The sequence below is a fragment of the Giraffa tippelskirchi genome, chromosome 12 (genome assembly GCF_054371585.1).
Source record: "Giraffa tippelskirchi isolate mGirTip1 chromosome 12, T2T-mGirTip1v1.2.pri, whole genome shotgun sequence".
Lineage (NCBI taxonomy): Eukaryota > Metazoa > Chordata > Mammalia > Artiodactyla > Giraffidae > Giraffa > Giraffa tippelskirchi.
Genome location: NC_137286.1, coordinates 136188181 through 136209475, shown reverse-complemented (window position 1 = coordinate 136209475; position 21295 = coordinate 136188181). Strand labels below are relative to the sequence as shown.

The following is a 21295-nucleotide window of genomic DNA, read 5'->3' as shown; positions in this document are numbered from 1 at the left end:
ATTTCTTTTGCTTTAGTGATTATTATGGTCCCTAACAAGGGGGGCTAATACTTAGTTACACAAGTATTACCAATGATTTTCAATATCAGACAGTAAAGAGTCTGCCTGCAATGCAGGAGACCTGGATTCAATACCTTGTGACCTGCCTTCCAGAAGAAATTTAAATGGCCGACATGAGCTTGTATATAAGATTCTCTCCTGAAACTGAGAAAGATATGTATTTCCAGAGTAATTTATTATGTGGCTCCTCCCAAAGCAGATGAATGGGGGGAGGTCTAGTTAAATTAAAAATAATTTTAATTGTGACAAAGACCACAGTGGGTTTCAGGTTATCCTGACCTTGCAGTTAATAATAATGTTCTGTGAGGCAGGTCATCCTGACACACAGGTGAGAGAACATGGGACCAGCTGGTGCAGAATCTGAGGAGATCTCTCCATGGACAGAGGAACTGCAGGCCCCAGGAGCTGACGTTCTCTTTGCGTGTGTGGGGATTTCCATTCACACCTGTGCAGAGAGTCTCCATCTCAGAAGTCTGTTTTACCAATGCAGAAAATATCCCAGTTCATTCTTCAGTGCCAATGTGAAAAAATTTAATCTTGCTTTGAGATATAAACCTTAATTAATCATTCTTTTGATATTTTCCAGGATTACATTAGGATTGACAATTAATTGATCCAGTTCTCTTGATGTAAAATTCCTCAAGTAATTATATCCTCATTTTTTCTTTGAGCAGATATTACCAGGAAGGCATTTTTTAAAAAGTCAAATCTTTCTCTTTTTTTCTTCAATTTCTTCTTAAGACAACGTGACACTTTCTTTCATTTTTGGTCAAACATCTAAAAGATATTTTGGAGCACACTTTGGACAGTGGGAGATTAAAGATACTGTTTTGTAAAAAATCATTTGAAACCTTAATAATGATTATAGTGAATTTTTCTTTTTTGTATTTTAATTCTGTAAGCCTTCAAACAAAATGAAAGATGTTAAAGTGATAATATTCACTGTTTTGGGGCATTTAGGAAGCTGTTTTATTCACTGGAACCATGAGGAAAAATCTGGATCCCTTTGATGAGCATACAAATGAGGAATTGTGGAAGGCCTTAGAAGAGGTAATTTATTAAATGTAATTAACTTGTTAGCATCAGTATATATGTGTGCACATTTACAGCATTGCACGTAATTAAGGGGATCTTATTTGTTTAACTGACTTTGTTTACTTCCTAGGAAAACATTGATGACATGGGCACATGTGTAAATTAAAATGTGTATGTTAATGGTGATGAAAACCAATAAGATAATGCCTTATACTTTCTTTTTAGCATTTTCCCTAGAACAAAGGGGGCTTCCCAGGTGGCCCAGTGGTAAAGAATCTACCTGCCAATGCAGGAGACACAGATTCAGTCCTTGGGTCAGAAAGATCCCATGGAGTAGGAAATGGCAACCCACTCCAGTATTCTTACCTGGAGAATCCCATGAAAGGGAAGTCTGGTGGGCCGTACTCCATAGGGTCTCAAAGAGTCCGACATGACTGAGTGAGCACATGCACGGTAGAACACAAAGTAGCTAGGTACATTATATTGTCCTTAATAGAACACTAAACCAGAAGTTACAATTATGGTTTCAAGTTCTACTACATGAGCTAGTGAATTAATTACCTTAATCAACCTGCAACGTTCATTTTATTCCTTGGATCTTAGGGAATATCTACTAAATGGAGACAATAGTAGTTTTGCATTATAAACCAAATGACATCATACCAATAAAATGCTATGAAGTTTCTTCAGAAAGTGTTTGTAAAGATAAATTATATAGTTATTTATAGAAATCATGTCCTTTTAATACTGTAGCATGAATGCAGGTAAGAGACTCTGGAGCTTTTGCTCAGTTTTTATATAGATAGATTCATTTCTAGAGGATTTTCGGTTATTTTTTCTCCTGTTTCCATTTGGCCCACTTTGAATTTCCTCACCTTTGTACACAAGCAATGATTACTGTTAAGTTGCTGTTGATTTGTATATTTTGATACAAATTATTTTGTGTAATCATCCTACTTTTGCAAATTGATTCTACTGATGGCAGAAATTATATCTAGGCTTTTAAACCATAGACAGACTTCTAATTTCTCACAGGACCTAGCTCAGTCTTTAGGTTTTAAAAAGTTGTTATTCAGTGGCTAACTTTTGTCCAACTTTTTGTGAACTCATAGACTGCAGCACACTAGGCTCCACTGTCCTCCATGTCTCCCAGAGTTTGCTCAGATTCATGTCCATTGAGTTGGTGATGCAATCTACTTCTTATCCTCTGTCATCCCCTTCTTTTGCCTTCAATCTTTCCCAGAATCAGGGCTTTTCCAGTGAGTTGTCTTTTCACATCAGGTGGCCAGAGTAGTATTGTGAAGCTTCAGCTTTAGCAACAGGTCTTCCAATGAATATTCAGGGTTGATTTCCTCTAGGATTGACTGGTTTGATCTCCTTGTTGTCCAAGGGACTTTCAAGAGTCTTCTCCAGCACCACTATTAGAAAGCATCAATTCTTTGGTGCTCAGCCATCTTTATGGTCCAACTCTCACATCCATACATGACTACTGGAAAAACCATAGCTTTGTTGGTAAAGTGATATCTCTCCTTTTTTAATGTGCTATCTAGATTTGTCATAACTTTCCTTCCAAGGAGCAAGTGTGTTTGAATTTCATGGCTTCGGTCACCATCCATAGTGTCTGCTTCGACTTTTTTACCCTTCTACTTGCCATGGAATGATAGAACCAAATGCTATGATCTTAGTTTTCTGAATGTTGAGATTTAAGCCAACTTTTTCACTCTCCTCTTTCACCCTCATCAAGAGGCTCATTAGTTTCTCTTAACTTCCCGCCATTAGAGTGGTATCATCTGGGTATTAAAGTTATTGATATTTTTGCCGGAAATCTTGATTCTAGCTTATGATTCAACCAGCCCAGCATTTTGCACAATGTACTCTGTGTATAAGGTAAATAAGAAGAGTGACGATATACAGCCTTGTTGTACTCCTATCCTAATACTGAACCAGTCAGTTGTTCTACGTAAGGTTCTAACTGTTGTTTCTTGTCTTGCATACAGGTTTCTCAGGACACAGATAAGGTGGTCCTGTACTACAATCTCTTTAAGAATTTTCCATAGTTTGTTGCAGCACTTAATAAATGTGTATTAAATGTCTGATTTGTCTCATTTCAGAGAAGTGTGGCTTATTTCTTTAAAAAAATATTTTAAGTACAAAGCCAAGTGACTGTCCATGTCCATGTTGTTGTTTGAATTCGTGTTTGTTATTTAGCATCACTCTTCCACAGATAACTCTGAAATCTCTAATATATACATGTGCTTTGACTGTGAGCGAGTAGATTTGGAGGCCTGACAATTTCTTGCCAGTATTTCTGGTATCTGAAGGATATCAACATTGAGTCTTTATATACCCACTCTGCTTTTCAGCAACTGTGAGGATTTTATTTTCCTAAATTGGGACAATTGCTTCACTTTCTCCTACTTGATAAGCAGTGGACCTCTGATTTCATTTAAGTTTGTGAGTCTTTCTACAGTTAAATTCTAGAAGAGAAATGAGGAGTTTGGTTAATAATCAAATATAAAGAAAAATAGGATGATCCACTGGTCTTGAAACCACAGGACGTATTTAATGGTGAAATTGAAACCTTAAAAAAAATGAAAGTACTGTTAAACTATTTTTCTGTTTGTTTTCCAGCTTGAGATCTCTCTTCACAGATTCACAAGTACTAAAGTTACTCTAGAATTTTAGGACACATTGTTCCATGGAAAGAGAGTAACTGTTAATTGGGAAACAAATCCTATCAAAAGCTATCTTAGAACTTGGCCCAAATGTAATTCCTCTGTTCAGTTCAGTTCAGTTTAGTTGCTCAGTCTTTGTGACCCCATGAACTGCAGCATGCCAGGCTTCCCCATCCATCACCAAATCCTGGAGCCTACTCAAACTGAAGTCCATTGCCTCAGTGATGCCATCCAACCATCCCATCCTCTGTTGTCCACTTCTCCTCCCGCCTTCATTCTTTTCCAGAATCAGGGTCTTTTCCAATGAGTCGGTTCTTCACATCAGGTGGCCAAAGTATTGGAGTTTCAGCTTCAGCATCAGTCCTTCCAACGAATATTTAGGACTGATTTCCTTTAGGATGGACTGGTTGGATCTCCTTGCAGTCCAAGGGACTCTCAAGAGTCTTTTCCAACACCACAGTTCAAAAGCATCCATTCTTCGGTGCTCAGATTTCTTTATTGTCCATCTCTCACATCCATACATGACTCCTGGAAAAACCATAGCTTTGGATAGATGGACCTTTGTTGGCAAAGTAATATCTCTGCTTTTTAGTATGATGTCTAGGTTTGTCATAGCTTTTCTTCCAAGGAGCGAGCGTCTTTTAATTTCACAGCTGCAGTCACCATCTGTAGTGATTTTGGAGGCCAAGAAAATAAAGTCTGTGACTGTTTTCATTGTTTCCTCATCTATTTGCCATGAAGTAATGGGACCAGATGCCATGATCTTTGTTTTTTGAATGTTGAGTTTTAAGCTAGCTTTTCCACTCTCCTCTTTCAGTTTTATCAAAAGGCTCTTTAGTCCTTTGCTTTCTGCCATAGGGTGGTGTCATCTGCATATCTGAAGTTATTGATATTTCTCCCGGCAATCCTAATTCCAGTTTGTGCTTCATCCAGCCCAGCATTTTGCATGATATATTCTGCATATAAGTTAAATAAGCAGGGTGACAATATACAGCCTTGATGTACTCCTGTCCCAATTTGGAACCAGTCTGTGGTTCCATGTCTGGTTCTGTTGTTTCTTGACCTGCACGCAGATTTCTCAGGAGGCAGGTCAGGTGGTCTGGTATTCCCATCTCTTTAAGAATTTTCCATGGTTTGTTGTGATCCACACAGTTATAGATTTTGGCACAGTCAATAAAGCAGAAGTAGATGTTTATCTGGAACTCTCTTGCTTTTTCAGTGATCCAATCGATGTTGGCAATTTGATCTCTGGTTCCTCTGTCTTTTATAAATCCAGCTTGAGCATCTAGGAGTTCACGGTTCATGTATTATTGAAGCCTCTCTTGGAGAATTTTGAGCATTTCTTTGCTGGCATGTGAGATAAGTGCTATTGTGCAGAGTTTGAACATTCTTTGGCATTGCCTTCCTTTGGGATTGGAATGAAAACTGACCTTTTCCAGTCTTGTGGCCACTGCTGAGTTTTCCAGATTTGCTGGCATATCGAGTGCAGCACTTTCACAGCATCATCTTTGAGGATTTGAAATAGCTCAACTGGAACTCCATCTCCTCCACTAGCTTTGTTCGTAGTGATGTTTCCTAAGGCCCACTTGACTTCACATTCCAGGATGTCTGGTTCTAGGTGAGTCATCACACCATCGTGATTATCTGGGTTGTGAAGATCTTTTTTGTATAATTCTTCTGTGTGTTCTTGCCACCTCTTCTTAATATCTTCTGCTTCTGTTAGGTCCATACCATTTCTGTCCTTTATTGAGCCCATCTTTGCATGAAATGTTCCCTTGGTATCTCTAATTTTCTTGAAGAGATCTCTAGTCTTTCCCATTCTATTTTTTTCCTCTTTCTTTGCATTGATCACTGAGGAAGGCTTTCTTATCTCTCCATGCTATTCTTTGGAACTCTGCATACAAATGGGTATATCTTTCATTTTCTCCTTTGCCTTCTCTTCTTTTCTCAGCTATTTGCAAGGCCTCCTCAGACAACCATTTTGCCTGTTTGCATTTCCTTTTCTTGTGGATGGTGTTGATCACTGCCTCCTGTACAGTGTCACAAACCTCTGTCCATAGTTCTTCAGGCACTCTGTCTATCAGATCTAATCCCTTGAATGTATTTGTCGCTTCAACTGTGTAATAATAAGTGATTTTATTTAGGTCATACCTGAATGGTCTAGTGGGTTTCCCTACTTTCTTCAATTTAAGTCTTAATTTTGCAATAAGAAGTTCACAGTCTGAGCCCACTCACCTCCCAGTCTTGTTTTTGCTGACTGTATAGAGAGTTGTAACTCCTAGTTATTATTGCCTATTGCCTCTACTGTCCCATTCCCTTCCTAGTGCTTATTTATACCTTGATTATATGATTACACTACAGAGGGCCTTCATATTTGTATTATTCTCATAGCCATCCCTGATTCATAAAAGAAGACAGAGTCAGAGAACAATATTTTCTGAAAATATATTTCTCTTCACAACCTTTATTCCTCATGAAGTGAATATGGACTTGAAGGAAAGTTAAAAAAAAACAAAACAGATTAGTGATGAGAGTTCATCCAATTCAGGGCAAGTGTGAGATTATTTCTTCAAAATTCGGAAGTCAGTCTTAAAACCAACAACTTGCACCGCAATCCAGATCTTACCCTTTAGATTCTGTGTACTTTTCATACTAATACTACATACCAATACCATATTTAATTCTAATGCTGGATTCTCCTTTCTTGTGATTGAACTCCATCAGGAGCACAGTTCAGGATCACATGCATAGAAGTGCTGCAGCATTTAGGATACCATGGAAACATTGCCCAATCACCCTGGGGCAATGTTTTGTTATTTGATGGTGTAATTCTGTGTCTCTGCTTATTGGCCTTCACTCATTAATCTGCTGGTCTCTTAATTTGAAGTGTATTTACTCTTTGTTGTTTAAATATAACCTGAGTTTGGTCCTTGTTCCATAATATTTCTGCAAAAATATTCATTGAACTGATCCCTGTCATCAGTGTAACTTCAGCTTATCTTTGGCAGTTAAAAATTAAAAAAAAAATTTTTTTTTTGTAACTTCAGGGATATAATTTAAATACTACCTATATCCATAGTCTTGGGGGAAATAGATGTTATGTTGTGTCCTGGTTTTCATGAGTTTTCATTCACTGAAAGACATTTTTGACATTGAAGAAAATGCACTTAACTGGCTCAGTATTTATGTGATTAAACTTGGGAAAGAACCATCGCAAGAATAGGTTTTTGGATTACTAATGTATGAGGTACAGTTTACCAGTGTTTGAATTCACATTATTTTCCCCAGGTTTTAGACCTTATAAAATGGTAAAGTGCTGATAAGATTATAACTTTAGAGAACCATACTTTCTATAATATGTATATTTTTAAGTTTCCCATTAGTGTACCAACTCATATGCAACACTGTACTTTAGGAAACTTGACTCAACCATAAAGATTGCTTTAATATTTCTGTTTAAATCACATTGGGAGAAATAGCTTCCTTTTTTGAGAGACTTCCTTAACTAGTAGCTAGTGGGGTTTCTGCTATGTGGCAGGTGGCAGGGATGGGAGACACGGAGATCTTTTTGTCTTGAGCTGACTCTACTGTCTTTCTCAGTGAATGCTCATTGGAAGGAGCTCTCCTCATCACATGACTGTATGTGTAAGATATGTAAGAAGTCCTGAGGATGCCAAAGCTCTAATGTCTAAGAGACTTGTCTACTTAAGTAGCAATTTGTTTAGAAAAATGCTGTTCTTTCTATATCCACAGGTACGACTTAAAGAAACCATTGAAAGTCTTCCTGGTAAGATGGATACTGAATTAGTAGAATCAGGATCAAACTTGAGTGTTGGACAGAGACAACTGCTGTGCCTTGCCAGGGGTATTCTCAGAAAAAATCAGATACTGATTATTGACAATGCCACATCACATGTGGATCCAAGGTATGGAGCTGAGGTCCTTGAAACCTGGTATCTGAATTTTAAATATGGTAAATGGAAAACATTTAGTGGTGATATAGTTTCAAGCAATTTTGAGGGAAGGTTATTTTCCATTGTTTTAAGAAAACTCATCAACTTCTGTTGACTTTTTTAACTTAATTTTTAGGAATAAGGCTTTGTCTTAAAGTATTGATTTAAAAAAGCATTATAAAAATATCATAGGGTATTTTCTTTTTTTTTTTTGACATGTATCTTTTTATTTCATTTTTTTAAACATCAGAAACATTTTGTATCGGGGGATAGCCGATTAACAATGTTGTGACAGTTTCAGACAAACAGTGAAGGGACTCAGCCATACATATACATGTATCCGTTTTCCCCCAAGCCCCTCTCCCATCCAGGCTGCCACATAACATTGAGCAGAGCTCCATATCATAGGGTATTTTCAAACCTCAAGTCCACTTTTCCAGTCTAAACTGAACTAAATCAACTTCCTTGATTCCAGAACTGATGAGTTAATACAAAAAAACATTCGTGAGAAATTTTCCCAGTGCACTGTGCTGACCATCACCCACAGGTTGAGCACCGTTATTGACAGCGAATGGATAATGGTAAGAACCTCACCTCTGGAATTTGAGCTGTTTCCAGTCATGTTCAGTTTTTCAACTCATCTTTCCTTGTAAAACTTGATAGGAACCTTCAATAATTTAATTTTCTCTTAGTTTCTCCTCTCATTCCTGACAATAACTCCAGTACTTAAGTATACTTTCAGAATGTGCTATTAAATAATATATCCAGTATAATTCATATATCCAGTAATTTCATATTCTCATATTAAAAATTTACTTGAATTATTATTTTTTAAAGATGGCCAGCCATCTGCATCACAGATGAGAGTGTAGAAGGAAAGGTAGATCAGGGGCTGAAATACTGTAGATAAACAACTAGCAAGTCCCTGACACAATAGATCTGAGCACTGCACACATGGCAGGCTCCAAGTTTTGGTCTCTGGTATTGGTAAAATAATCTGCCTGCTAATGCAGGAGTCACAGGAATGGCAGTTTCGATCCCTAGGTTGGGAAGACCCCCTGGAGAAAGAAATGGCAACCCACTTCAGTATTCTTACCTGGGGAATCCAATGGACAGAGGAGCCTGGTGGGTTACAGTCCATGGCGTCACAAAAAGTCAAACACAACTGAGCGACTGACACTTTCCCTTTCTGAGAAACAGACTATCCTTACTTCTACTTTTAAAAGAAATTGAGATACAGTGGGCTTCCCAACCTTGAGAGTCCATGATTAACAGGTAGCAGCTCCTTTTGCCAGCCTTTCACTCTCAGAATAATAAACTACAACCAAAATCAACTTCAAGAAGCATCTTAACTTGTCAGACAATGTATTCTGCCCTTCTTAGCAACTGACATAATCAGGGCCCTGTGGGTTGAAAAAAAATGCGCAATCTGAAAGTTGCGAGTTATGTTTTATTCAGTGGACTTCCTGAGGACTTCAAGTCGGGGATGGAGCATCTAAGACAATGCTGAGAAACTGTTCTAAAGAGGCAAGGGTAGGGGGTCAGGATGTATAGGAATTTTTCCAACAAGACTAGGTAGTCAGAACAACAAAAGATTACTGTTAATTAAAGAAAATCAGATATCTCAAGTAAATGAATTTAGCACTTCTATGTTTAGAGGGAACTATAAGAGTCTGGGCTCACTGAAATCATTCCACTGACATGCACCTCAGCTATCTGGGCCAGTATCCTGTGTTTTCTCGTCCTGAGTTTCCTCAGGGCTCGCTGTGGGAAGTGGCTGCAGTCTGATGGCTGATAGATGGCAAGTATTCTTTCCTTTCTGAGTTCCCTCAGGGCTCACCAGCTCATGATGGTGGCTGTAGTCACTGATGACTGTGACGTCCTTTGTTTACTGATATGGCAGGAAATATTTCATTTCCCATCTATACCATTAAAATAATAAAAGGTTGGGTTGGGCCTTTATTTGCCTAATGAAACAAGGTAATCAAACCATTAAAATATCAGCCAGGCCTACCACCCAAATAGATTTTCTCTATTCTTCCCTTCCTGTCCCTTTACAAACTATTGTCTGATTTATAATATGTTACTGCAAAACATGGTATGCTAATGGGTTTCTTCCTGCTGATTGACAGGTTTGGGATTCAGGGAGACTGGATGATTATGATGAGCCATATTGCTTGTTGCAAGATAGAGACGGCCTGCTTTACAAGATGGTGCAACAACTGGGTGAAGCTGAGGCCACTGCTCTCACTGAAAGGGCAAAACAGGTGAGCCTGCTGTGGGAGCTGTAATTAAAGTTCGTCTCCACAGCACACTCCTCATGCTGTGGCACCAGCGATGTGGTAACGAGCACTCTGTGTCCTTTTCAATTATAAGCCTCTGGAGACAAAACCTCATGATTGGGTCTTAACAACACATTGCAGAAGGCAGATCTGCTGAGAATTGTCAGCTGTGCTGGTGGTGGGGTATAGGATGTGCACATACACGTGCCTAAGAGAGATTTCAGATTAGAGTTTCCACATGATTGGAGTCTGGGTTCAGATTCTCATGGAACACAGTATACTCTCATTTTGCAGACCCTTTACCTTCATCCTAGTTGATGCTCAAAACATTGGTGATGCAAATGTTTCAGCGAACATCCAGGGAACTTGAGATTTTGAGGGAAATAACATTTGTAATATTCTGGGTCTAGGAAGAAGTACAAGGGAAAGATGTAGATCACTGCTGTTTCTAATTTGTAAAGAAGACTCCTACCTGATACTGTCACTTTTTTCCTAATTATTTGTCGTTTAGAATTAGATCCAGTTGCCTCCCTTATGGGCTTCCCTGGTAGCCCAGCTGGTAAAGAATCCACCCGCAATGCAGGAGACTCCAGTTTGATTCTTGGTTTGGGAAGATCCACTGGAGAAAGGATAGGCTACCCACCAGTATTCTTGGGCTTTCCTGGTGGCTGAGCTGGTAAAGAATCTGCCTGCATTACAGAAGACCTAGGTTCGATCCCTGGGTTGGGAAGATCCCCTGGAGAAGGGAACAGCTACCCACTCCAGTATTGCTTCCTCTACCTTCTAGAAGATGAAATTGTCATCATGATAAATCAAGAACTTATAATGTTGCAGAGAGGAAGCCAATTCTGAGTCCATGTTGGAAACTGTTTCTTTGACTTGCTTTCCATTGATCTTGTTATTATAATCATACTTAATGGCTTGTCTGGAGGACCCTGTCCCTCCTCTTAACTGTAAACTAAAACACCTTTGTTTGGCCCTTGAAGAGAGAGCTTGTCCCTGCCCATCAGTTCAGTTTAGTCACTCAGTTGTGTCCGACTCTTTGCAACCCCATGGATTGCAGCATGCAAGGCTTCCCTGTCCATCACCAAGTCCCGGAGCTTGCTCAAACTCTTGTCCATCGAGTCAGTGATGCCATCCAACCATCTCACCCTCTGTCATCCCCTTCTTCTCCTGCCTTCAATCTTTCCCAGCATCAGGGTCTTTTCCAATGAGTCAGTTTTTTGGCATCAGGTGGCCAAAGTATTGGAGTCCTTCAATGGACTGCTTCAGCATCAGTCCTTCCAATGAATATTCAGGACTGATTTCTTTTAGGATTGATGAGTTTGATCTCCTTGCAGTCCAAGGCACTCTCAAGAGTCTTCTCCAACACCACAGTTCAAAAGCGTCAATTCTTGAGCACTCAGATTTCTCTATAGTCCATCTCTCACATCCATATGTGACTACTGGAAAAACCATAGCTTTGACTAAGGGGACCTTTGTAGGCACCTTCCCCTTCCAAAGGCTGGCCATTCCCTTGGTGGCTGTTCCTTGCTGTTCCCATGTAATATTATATCTTAGATTATATCAACCCATAATTACCTTATTCATTTTAATGGCTACATAGTATTTATGGTTTCTCCATTCTCTGCTCCTCATTTTTCCTTCTTATATTTCCCCAAAGAAGAAGCCCTCAAATTCACTAACTACTTGTTTTCTTTTTATAATTCATTACTTTCTGCTTTGTAGATTTAATAATTCCTTCTTTCCTTTGGTTTATTTTGTTATTACTTCTTACTTCTTGAATGCATTTATTTTCATTCTTTCTTGTTTATTAGTATAAATATTTTAAGGCTATGAAATTTTCTCTGAATACTCTTCTAGCTCTGTCCTGTAAGTTCTGGTGTGTAGTGCTTTTGTCATAGTTAGGTTTTTATGTCTAATATCTGCAATTTTGGTTTTAATTTCCTCTCTGGTCCAATAATTATTGGAGAAGGAGTTCTTTAAAATTTCCTGAAGATAAAGGATTGGCTATTTTATGTTTGTTTTCTTTTATTCATTTCATTGACTTGTGATTAAAAAAAAAAAAATGTTCTCTGTACTGTTTCCACCCAGGAACAGTACTTATTAATACTTTTTTGTGGTCTAGTACATAGGCAATTTTTGTAAAAGTTCTTTGGGCATTTAAAAAGATGGGCTATTGTCTATTTAACGCATAGAGTTTAAAGTTTTAATTAGAGTGATTATATTTATTATTTGGGTTTTCTCTATTTTTATTGTTTTGGCTCATTTGATGTGACTTGGACTTTGAGGTGAATTAGTCTCATACTGCATCAAGTTTCACTTTGTATTTCTTGTAATTTTTGTTTTGATATTATAATTTTGATGCTACGATTTTTCAGTTTATAGATAATCAAGACTTGGGTTTTCACTGTGAATTATATTTTCTTCTATTTTAAAGAACCTTTCTTTGATTCATTTAGTGTTTCTCACCCTGAATCCAAACTGGTTCAGAACTGAAGTTGAATCCCCTGCTTTTGATTCATTTTTGCCTGATGTCTGTCTTTTAATACCATATTGCAGATGTGTCTTCTACAATGGCAAGTAGTTAGGTTGAGCTGTGAGATTTAATTTTAGCCTTCATAGTTATGTTTTATCTGAGTTCTGTTATGCTTTCAATTTCTAATGTTCTTTTTTTAAAAGCCTTTTAATTTGTAGCCTGTAATTTTGAGGGTTTTGCCCATTATTTTACATGTGTTGCTTTAATTTCTTCTAGAAGTCCTTTATTTTCTTATTATTGACTCCACATTATAAATAATTGACACTGTATTTCTCTTTTCTACATTCTACCATCAAATTTTAGTTGTTTCACTTTTCTTCCACTGTTTACCTTCAAATCTTTAAAAATACCTTAATCTTTATTATTTTACTTACTTGTATTAAATGATACTTTCCAACTCTCAGTTGGCTAAAGTTTTTCCTCTGGTATAGCATTTTTAAAACTTTGGGTTGTGATTCATTTGTGGGGACATTAGGCCACCTCATGCGAAGAGTTGACTCATTGGAAAAGACCCTAATGCTGGGAAGGATTGGGGGCAGGAGGAGAAGGGGACGACAGAGGATGAGATGGTTGGATGGCATCACCGACTCGATGGACATGGGTTTGGGTGGACTCTGGGAGTTGGTGATGGACAGGGAGGCCTGGCGTGCTGCGATTCATGGGGTCGCAAAGAGTCAGACACGACTGAGCGACTGAACTGAACTGAACTGAAATCTGTTTAGTGAGTCATGATGAGCATGTTTGAAAAAATGAAATTGAAAAGAATGGAATGGATGAAAACCAGGAATGCGTGTTTTCTAGTAACAGTAAATATTTCATGAAACTCCTTTCAGGATAGATAAATATAGATAGTGCATCTTTACTGGGACTCAGTGTAAAGTTAAATGTATTTACTATTGTGGACATCAGTACAAATAAAAGTTTGAAAACAAGACTATCTACCATCTTAGAGGAGGCTGCGTTGGAGTTGGAGTCCCTGACTTATTGTAAATATAATTAACCCTTGAATAGCCCACATTTGACCTGCACAGGTGCATTTGTATGTAGATTTTTTTCTATAAATATGTACTACAGTACTACTATATAATCTACAGTTGGTTGAATCGTTGGAAATAGAGGGTGACTATAAAGTTACATACAGATTTTTGACTGTTCAGAAAGCCAGAGTCTCTAACCCCCTTGTTGATCAAGGATCCACTGTATGACATATTTACCTGCTGCATCTCTAATTTGAAATAACTTGATCTTCGTTCCTGGCTGCTGAAAGGGTTCTCTTTCTATTTTGACAGTCATTAGTTTTCCCCAGAACATCAGGTACTCTTGGTCTCTACATTCAAGTGTTTTATTTCTATAGGTTTACTTGAATTATATCTTTGTTTTATTTTAATTCTCCTGTTTACAAATATCTGTAATGTATGTGTTCTCTGTCCTTTGTCTATTTTATAAAGTGATTGTCTCCCTAATCCTTCAAAAATTTTTGTTAATTTATAATTATGTGATTTGCTTTCTTAATTCTATCTTCCACATCTCATATTTTTTTCAACAATGACTAATATTTATACTGCCTTTTAGAATGATCATTTCTTTGATGTTTTCATTTTTCTCTTCCATTTCACTTTTTATCAGCTCATGTTTCATCACCTTCTGGTGCCGTGCCATGTTTTCCTGTATTCTCGGATGTCTGTTGTTCACAGGTTGATAGTTCTACTACATTTTCTTTGAATGTATTACACTATGGTTTTTTTTTTGTAATTTTCATCTGTTCAGTGAATATTTTTTCATCCATCATTATGCTCATCTTGTTCCTTGTCCTTATTTTTTGTTTGTGTGTTTAAAGATCCCATATTACTTTTTATTATTATTCCTACTACTCACCTTTGAACTGAGTTTTTTATAGACTACACATTTATGGGATAGTTGTGGCTAGGGCATCATTTCAGCGTAAAGGGAATTCTCAATGCTTAACACAGAAGCTCCTCACAGCCCAGAAAAAAGAGACAGTGTATGTACGTGTGTATAAGAGAGCGAGAGTGAAATTGAGAATGAGAACACATGTTAATTTAGCCTACATTCCTTTCTGCCTACAGAGATGGGCAGTCAATGCTGCTTGTATTTTAGAATACCTTTTCTTCCAGGACCTCAAAAGTGTATGTGCTTTAATCAAAGATGGTGATTCTGTATGATTCCTCACTGGCACCTTAGAATTCACCCTCGGTTGGAGAACTGTGCTCTCCTTTGATTGCTGAGATCTGTGTCCTTAGGTACCCTCTCTCTGTCCTGCCACAGCCCACTGGATCCAGTTTCATAAAACAGACTAGTCAGCTATTTTGTCATTTGGGATTTCAGATGACTCCTAATTTCATCAAAGAATGGGCTTACTTTTAATTTCCCAATATCTTTGCTATTTAGGGTGATTTCTGAAAGGATAAGGCAAGAGGAAATTCATTATTTCATGAATTTAAAAGCAAAAATACTCTAACTCTTCAGTACTCTTTAACTTTGATAATGAAACTGCCAGTATGTACACAAAGTTAGATCTACTTTAAAGATGAAGAGTTGGAGGGTTACTGGGATTGGTCTGGGGGCATGCAGTTTGATGAGAATGAACAGACAATCTTGAGCCAGAATTCTGTTAAGTTGGCCAAAAAAGTCATTCGGGTTTTCCAGTAAGATGTAATAGAAAAACCAGAATGAACTTTTTTGCTAACCAAATACATATATTGAACTATTGATCACTTAGCCTTTATCCATTCAGGGGAGCTTTTAGTGTTCTGTTGCTTTCAGTAAGATCTAATTCCATGATGGTGGCTTTATGTACTAGCTGGAGTTTAAATACTGCACTTAGTTTTAACCTACATTGAAGGAACTACAATGAACCAAGCCCAAGAGAGGGAAGGGGAGATGACCAAAAAACCCACCATTCACTGGTCTTGTGTTCTCTTTGTCTTGATTTTGAATTTGAATTGGCAGTTGTCTTTTTTAATCTTCATAACCGTTTTGAACTAGCGTTATTATTTCTCATGTGGATAAACTGAGGCAGAATAAGTAAATTCTCAAAGTCACAGGTTAGAAAGAGTTAATAATTTTAAAAAATTTTTAATTGATGAATTTCTTTACAGTATTGTGTTGGTTTCTGTTATGTATCAACATGAATCAGCCATGGGTATACATATATTCCTTCCCTCTTGAACCTCCCTCCCACCTGCTATCCCATCCCACCTCTCTAGGTTATCACAGAGCCCTGGAATGACTTCCCTGAGTCATAGAGCAAATTTCCATTGGCTATCTGTTTTACATGTGGTAGCTTATATGTTTCCATGCTACTCTCTCCATTCATCCTACCCTCTCCTTCTTCCCCCCGATGTCCACAAGTCTGTTCCCTATGGCTGCATCTATATTGCCACCCTACAAAAAGGTTCATCAGTACCATCTTTCTAGATTCCATATATGTACGTTAATATACAATATTTGTTTTTCTCTTTCTGACTTACTTTACTCTGCATAATAGGCTCTAGTTCATCCACCTCATTAGAATTGACTCAAATGCATTCCTTTTTTATGGCTGAGTAATATTCCACTGCATATATGTACTGCAGCTTCTATATACATTCATCTGTTGATGGACATCTAGATTGCTTCCATGTCCTAGTTATTGTAAACAGTGCTGCAATGAATATTGGGGTACATGTGTCTTTTTCAATTATGGTTTTTTCAGGGTATATGCCCAGTAGTGGGTTTGTTGGGTCATATGATAGTTTTATTCTTAGATTTTTAAGGAATCTTCATACTGTCTTCCATAGTGGCTGTATCAATTTACATTCTTTAATAACCTTTCTGTTGCCTGGATTACCATGTCCACTGAATTAAATGTCTCAGCTACAATACTGGGCTTCTTTAGATATAAAATCAGAAAAATCACATAAGGCCTCCCAGATTTTTTTCATTATATGGGCTGTGTGATGCTGCTACTATCTGTGGACTAAGGGGCCACATCTCTGAGCAGCATCATAATCACACCCAATACTTAGCTCAGCATGTTTCCAACCTTCAGTTTCTACCCATCATTTAGTTCCTATGAGGTAAGTCATTGTCTTGTTTCACAAATGAAGTAGCTGGTTCAGAGAGCTTAAGTTATTTTTCTAGGATCAGCAGTGATCCCAGGAGAGAGGTGAAACTGGGCCTCTCCATCTCAGGCTCAGCCCATCCTTGAGAACTCTGCTAACAAGCGTTCAGTCATCTCAACCTGCCCTGTGAAAAGATGCCTTCTCTCACTCCTGCTGTCAGTCAGAGTGTGGCAAATGCCCAGGCAACAGATGAGGAAATGAAAGGTCAAATCAAGGACTTTGTACACAGGAAGCTTGTTTTAGTATTAAGCTTCAAGTATTTCAAACAATAGGCCATTTTGGTTAAAAGTTTCTAGGAATGATATTTTTCTTTTTAAGAAATTATATTAAGAAAGGTCAAAAGGGAGGGGATATATGTATACCTATGGCTGATTCATTCATGTTGAGGTTTGATCAAAAACAACAAAATTCTGTAAAGCAATTATTCTTCAATTAAAAAATAAATAAACTTAAAAAAAATTAAGGTTATGGAGAAAGGAACCAGGTGATTTGGGGAGGACTGTCAAGCAGTAGAAAATGAAATGTATTTCCATTTGTTCTTTTGGCTGCTTTCAGTTTTACCAAGAGAGTACATAAATAAGCACACAAAATATGAGTAGGTTGAAAAATGAGGCAGGAGATGATATGCAGTTAACCTTCACCAGCAGAGTCCTCATTCTTAATTCTTGCATTATAATGGAAATGGCCTCAGATTTCACCCAGTAGGGTCCAAGCATTCATGGAACATTTATTTTTCTCTATAACTTAAGGGATATTTTAATGTATAACATTTCATATCCACTGTTGTTTTGGGGGTGGCAAGCAACAAGAAAGAAAGAAAGTACAGTTGATATGAAGGTGGATGTCTCAGTGCTTTCCTGTTTCATTTATGGAGTCCATTATCTCTCTCCCATGATGACTTTGTTAACAACACCCACAGATATATTCAGAGCCAGGGTTTATAAAACATCTGTAATTGTACATTCAGGTGACCCAGCTCATGACATGAGTCAGCCTCAAATAGATGGTACATTTTATATTTTAAAGACTCAAACCAAACTTTTCATGTACTTCTTCAGGATAAAAAAAATGACAGTCGAAATCCATTTTCACCCAAACATATTTAGAAATGAGAGTTCACAAGCCTTGACATTATTTCACTTTGTTATATGTATCTGTCAAGAAGGGTTTCCCTGGGGGCTCAGTGGTAAAGAATCCGCCTGCTGATGCAGGAGACACAGGTTCAATCCCGGGATCAGGAAGACCCCCTGAAGAATTAAATGGCAATCCACTCTAGTATCCTTGCCTGGAAAATTCCATGGACAGAGGAGCCTTGAGGGTCCATGGGATTGCAAAAGAATCTAAACAACAACAAATCTGTTAAGAAACCGACATATGATACAGTTACTGAAAACTGATGATTCTGGAACTTGCCAGCATTTCGTTTCCTTTTTATTCTTATCATACATTTATCAGAAAACCTGTATCTCTTCTAGTTCAACTGGAAATTGGTAGAATTAAAGAACTTAGAGACCTGGCAAAGAACTGGCCTATATTGTGGTATCATGTTACGTTTTAGAGAGGTTGGTTGGTTGAGTCCTTGTTAGAGCTTTTCTACACGCCTTATGACTGCTTTGCCTTACAAAATAAATGCCAGGACATTTCATACATATATGCCAGCGTTTCAATGCTTGTCAATCAGAATTTATAAAATATAGGGATTACAACCTGGTGAAAGTGAAGTCAAAGTGAAAGTTGCATAGTCGTGTTGGACTCTTTACGACGCTCTGGAATATACAGTCCATGGAATTCTCCAGGCCAGAATACTGGAGTGGGTGGCCTTTCCCTTCTCCAGGGGATCCTCCCAACCCAGGGATTGAGCCCAGGTCTCCTGCATTGCAGACAGATTCTTTACCAGCTGAGCCACAAGAGAATATTAACATCCAAATCTATTGTGCTCATTTTATGTGTGAAAATGATAAATCCTCATGCAATCACTAGATTTCCCAGCCTCTTTGTCACCCTGTTTTTAATTTATCTCCAGGCTTTGAGTCAGTAAAATGATTTTGTTTATCAATTTAATGTAGTGATAAAATATATCTGTGAATCAGAATGATCAGAACTCTAGTGGATCTACAGGTTGTTTGACATTAAGCCCAGCCCCACTGAGGGTCTTAATGGGGCTACTTGCTCCACGGAATAAATACATCTCTGCTTTTTAAAATGGTGACTCAACTAGTGATATGATTTGTGCCAACATGAAAAAGTGGACAGAGAAATGTGTTGCCTCAGGGAGGACTTTACAACTTCTAAACATGCTATTTTTGTCTTTTTTTCTCCCTCAGGTTCACCTCTAAAGATATCACTCATGGTGACCATGTGATTATGAATGCTTACAGTGGACAGCCTTCAGCCTTAACAATTTTTGAGTCAACACTGTGATTCTGCCATGAGGTCGAGTCTCTCCCAAAGGCATCTTTCCAATAGGTTTTACACTGTATAAACTATATTGTACTTTTTTTAAAATACCAACAGGTATTTATACACACAAGATGTTAGTTTATCTTTCTTTTTTCCTCCAACTTTACCAACTGATTCCAAGCTCTTACAAAATGGTTTATTATTTTTATGTCTATGTTATACTATTTTCTTATCCAAATCAGAGGTTCAGGCCACCAGTCAAAGCTGTCTACCAGGTTTTATGCCTTGAGAGATTCCAGAACCAAAGCTCATTTTCTAATGTGTAAGACAAAATCGTCACAGATTTTTTTTTATATATTGTTCCCCAAATTGCCTACTACTTTCCAGTCATGTCAGGGCTTCAACTTACTTGAAGACTAGTGTGAAGTATCTGATTTGTGTCACCACTTCCTTTAATATAACTAGGATCCATTATTCTACCCAAAGATCTCGACTTAAAATACTACAGAGAAAACTAATAGGAAAAACAAAAAATATACTGTCGTTTAAGTGACATTATAGGAGAGAAGGTTGTCCCCTGCTCCAAAAAAAAAAAAAGATACATGGTTAAAATGTAGAAGGACAATATTATGTGTTCTAAAAGAGAAGGAAGAGAAAATATGCTTTCTCAAAATAGAAGCCCTTCTAGGGGATTTGAGAATGAAGAAAGACATATGATCTATTGTCTTCTAGACAGAGAATTTTATTTTATTTTTTAACTTTTTAATTTTGTTAAAATATATAACATAAAATTTGCCATAAAGTCACTTTTAAGCATACAGTTCAGTGATGTTAATCACATTCACAGTGTTGTGCAGCCATCAATGTTTACTTTATTTTCGGTAATTATGTTAGTACTAGTCATTTTTTTATTTGTACACAGTCATTTTTGGTAAGTTTTATTTCTTTAGAGGTGGATCTATTTCCTGTGAGTTTTGAGCTTAACTGGCATAAAGTTACTCCCTATATCTTATATGTTTAAACTCTGCAGTATCTATAATTGTGGTTTTTGGGGGGTTTTTTTGTTGCTTTTTAATTTTCTTTTGAGCCTTTTTAAAAATTAGTAATCATACATGACTTTTTCCTATTTTTAAAGAATCAAATATTTTGCTGAATTGATCCTTCCTGTTTTCTTTTCTACTTCATCATATTATTCTGTCTTTCCTTCAACTTTTCATTTATTTTGAGTTTTCCTATAAATTCTAAAATTGGAAATTTAGATTAATTTTTAACTTAATAATTTTTCTAGTGTAAGTACATTAGCTACTTTTTTTTTTACACTAAGGCCCACTTAACTATAACCTACAAGTTTTGATATTAGCACTGATCAATAACCATACCATTAAGTATTTTCTAATATCTAATTGAATTCATTATTTGTATCTTTTACTCATGAGTTATTAATAAGGGTAATATTCTCTAAATTTCAAGTGCTATGGATTTTCTCTATTAGACTGAACCATGTGTAACCACTAACATTCAATCTTTTTTTCACCTATATAATGGCAGTTTAATATGGCTCAACATAATAGTTTTCTTTTGTTATTAACATATAACAATTTCAACATTTGAATTAGACAACATTCAATTGAGGATTTTAAACCAAAGGTAACCATGTTTACATACAAAGTTCCTGTTTGCACCATTAGTATTTTATATGGGAATTTAAAAATGTTAAAAGTATGTATATAATCAGTAAAGTTCAAATAAAAATCCTCCCTGAGTACTGAAATTTTTCTTTATTTTGATACATGTTGCAGGATGGTTCTCTGGGATGCAGACTCAGATGGAGTTTAGTGCTGGAATATTTATCAGGGGTGCCCTTGGGATAAACACTTGTAGAATCAGGAGAGAAGAAACAAGATAGGGCAGAGGGGAAATCAAGCTGGAACACTGTTCAGACCACCTTAGCTGACCCCATGGGGGTCCAGAGTGAAGATAGTCCTTCAGGGTTGTCCTGACAAGTCCACTGGCCAGGCCTTAACTTCCACCTGGATAGGTCATTGCATAGAAGCTACCCCCAGAGGATCTGGTGTCTGAAGACTGCCCACTGACAGCACTTCCAGCAATTGGACAACAAATCCTCAAAGGGAGGTCTAGACAGCACATCACCATGTCCCCATGGCAAGTATCACAGCTCCAGAGGTAGATGATGAGGATGTACTCTGAGGAAAACTCTTGATATTTT

The 21295-nt window shown here is 37.4% G+C and overlaps 1 protein-coding gene across 7 annotated transcripts in view; it reads left to right on the top strand.

The window, feature by feature from the left end:
* LOC145530193 (ATP-binding cassette sub-family C member 4-like) overlaps window positions 1–20820 on the top strand; it is a 116646-nt gene extending 95826 nt beyond the window's left edge. For 5 of the 7 annotated variants that reach the window (XM_081551118.1, XM_081551116.1, XM_081551120.1 and 2 more), the window contains 5 exons: window positions 1021–1110; window positions 7524–7696; window positions 8199–8304; window positions 9856–9990; window positions 18993–20820. In XM_081551118.1, coding sequence (XP_081407244.1) covers window positions 1021–1110; window positions 7524–7696; window positions 8199–8304; window positions 9856–9990; window positions 18993–19004 — 516 coding nt within the window. In that variant the 3' untranslated portion in view covers window positions 19005–20820. The remainder of the gene's footprint in view (window positions 1–1020; window positions 1111–7523; window positions 7697–8198; window positions 8305–9855; window positions 9991–18992) is intronic. The other 2 variants (XM_081551119.1, XM_081551117.1) reach the window with 1 other exon arrangement.
* The last annotated feature ends 475 nt before the right edge of the window (window positions 20821–21295 follow it).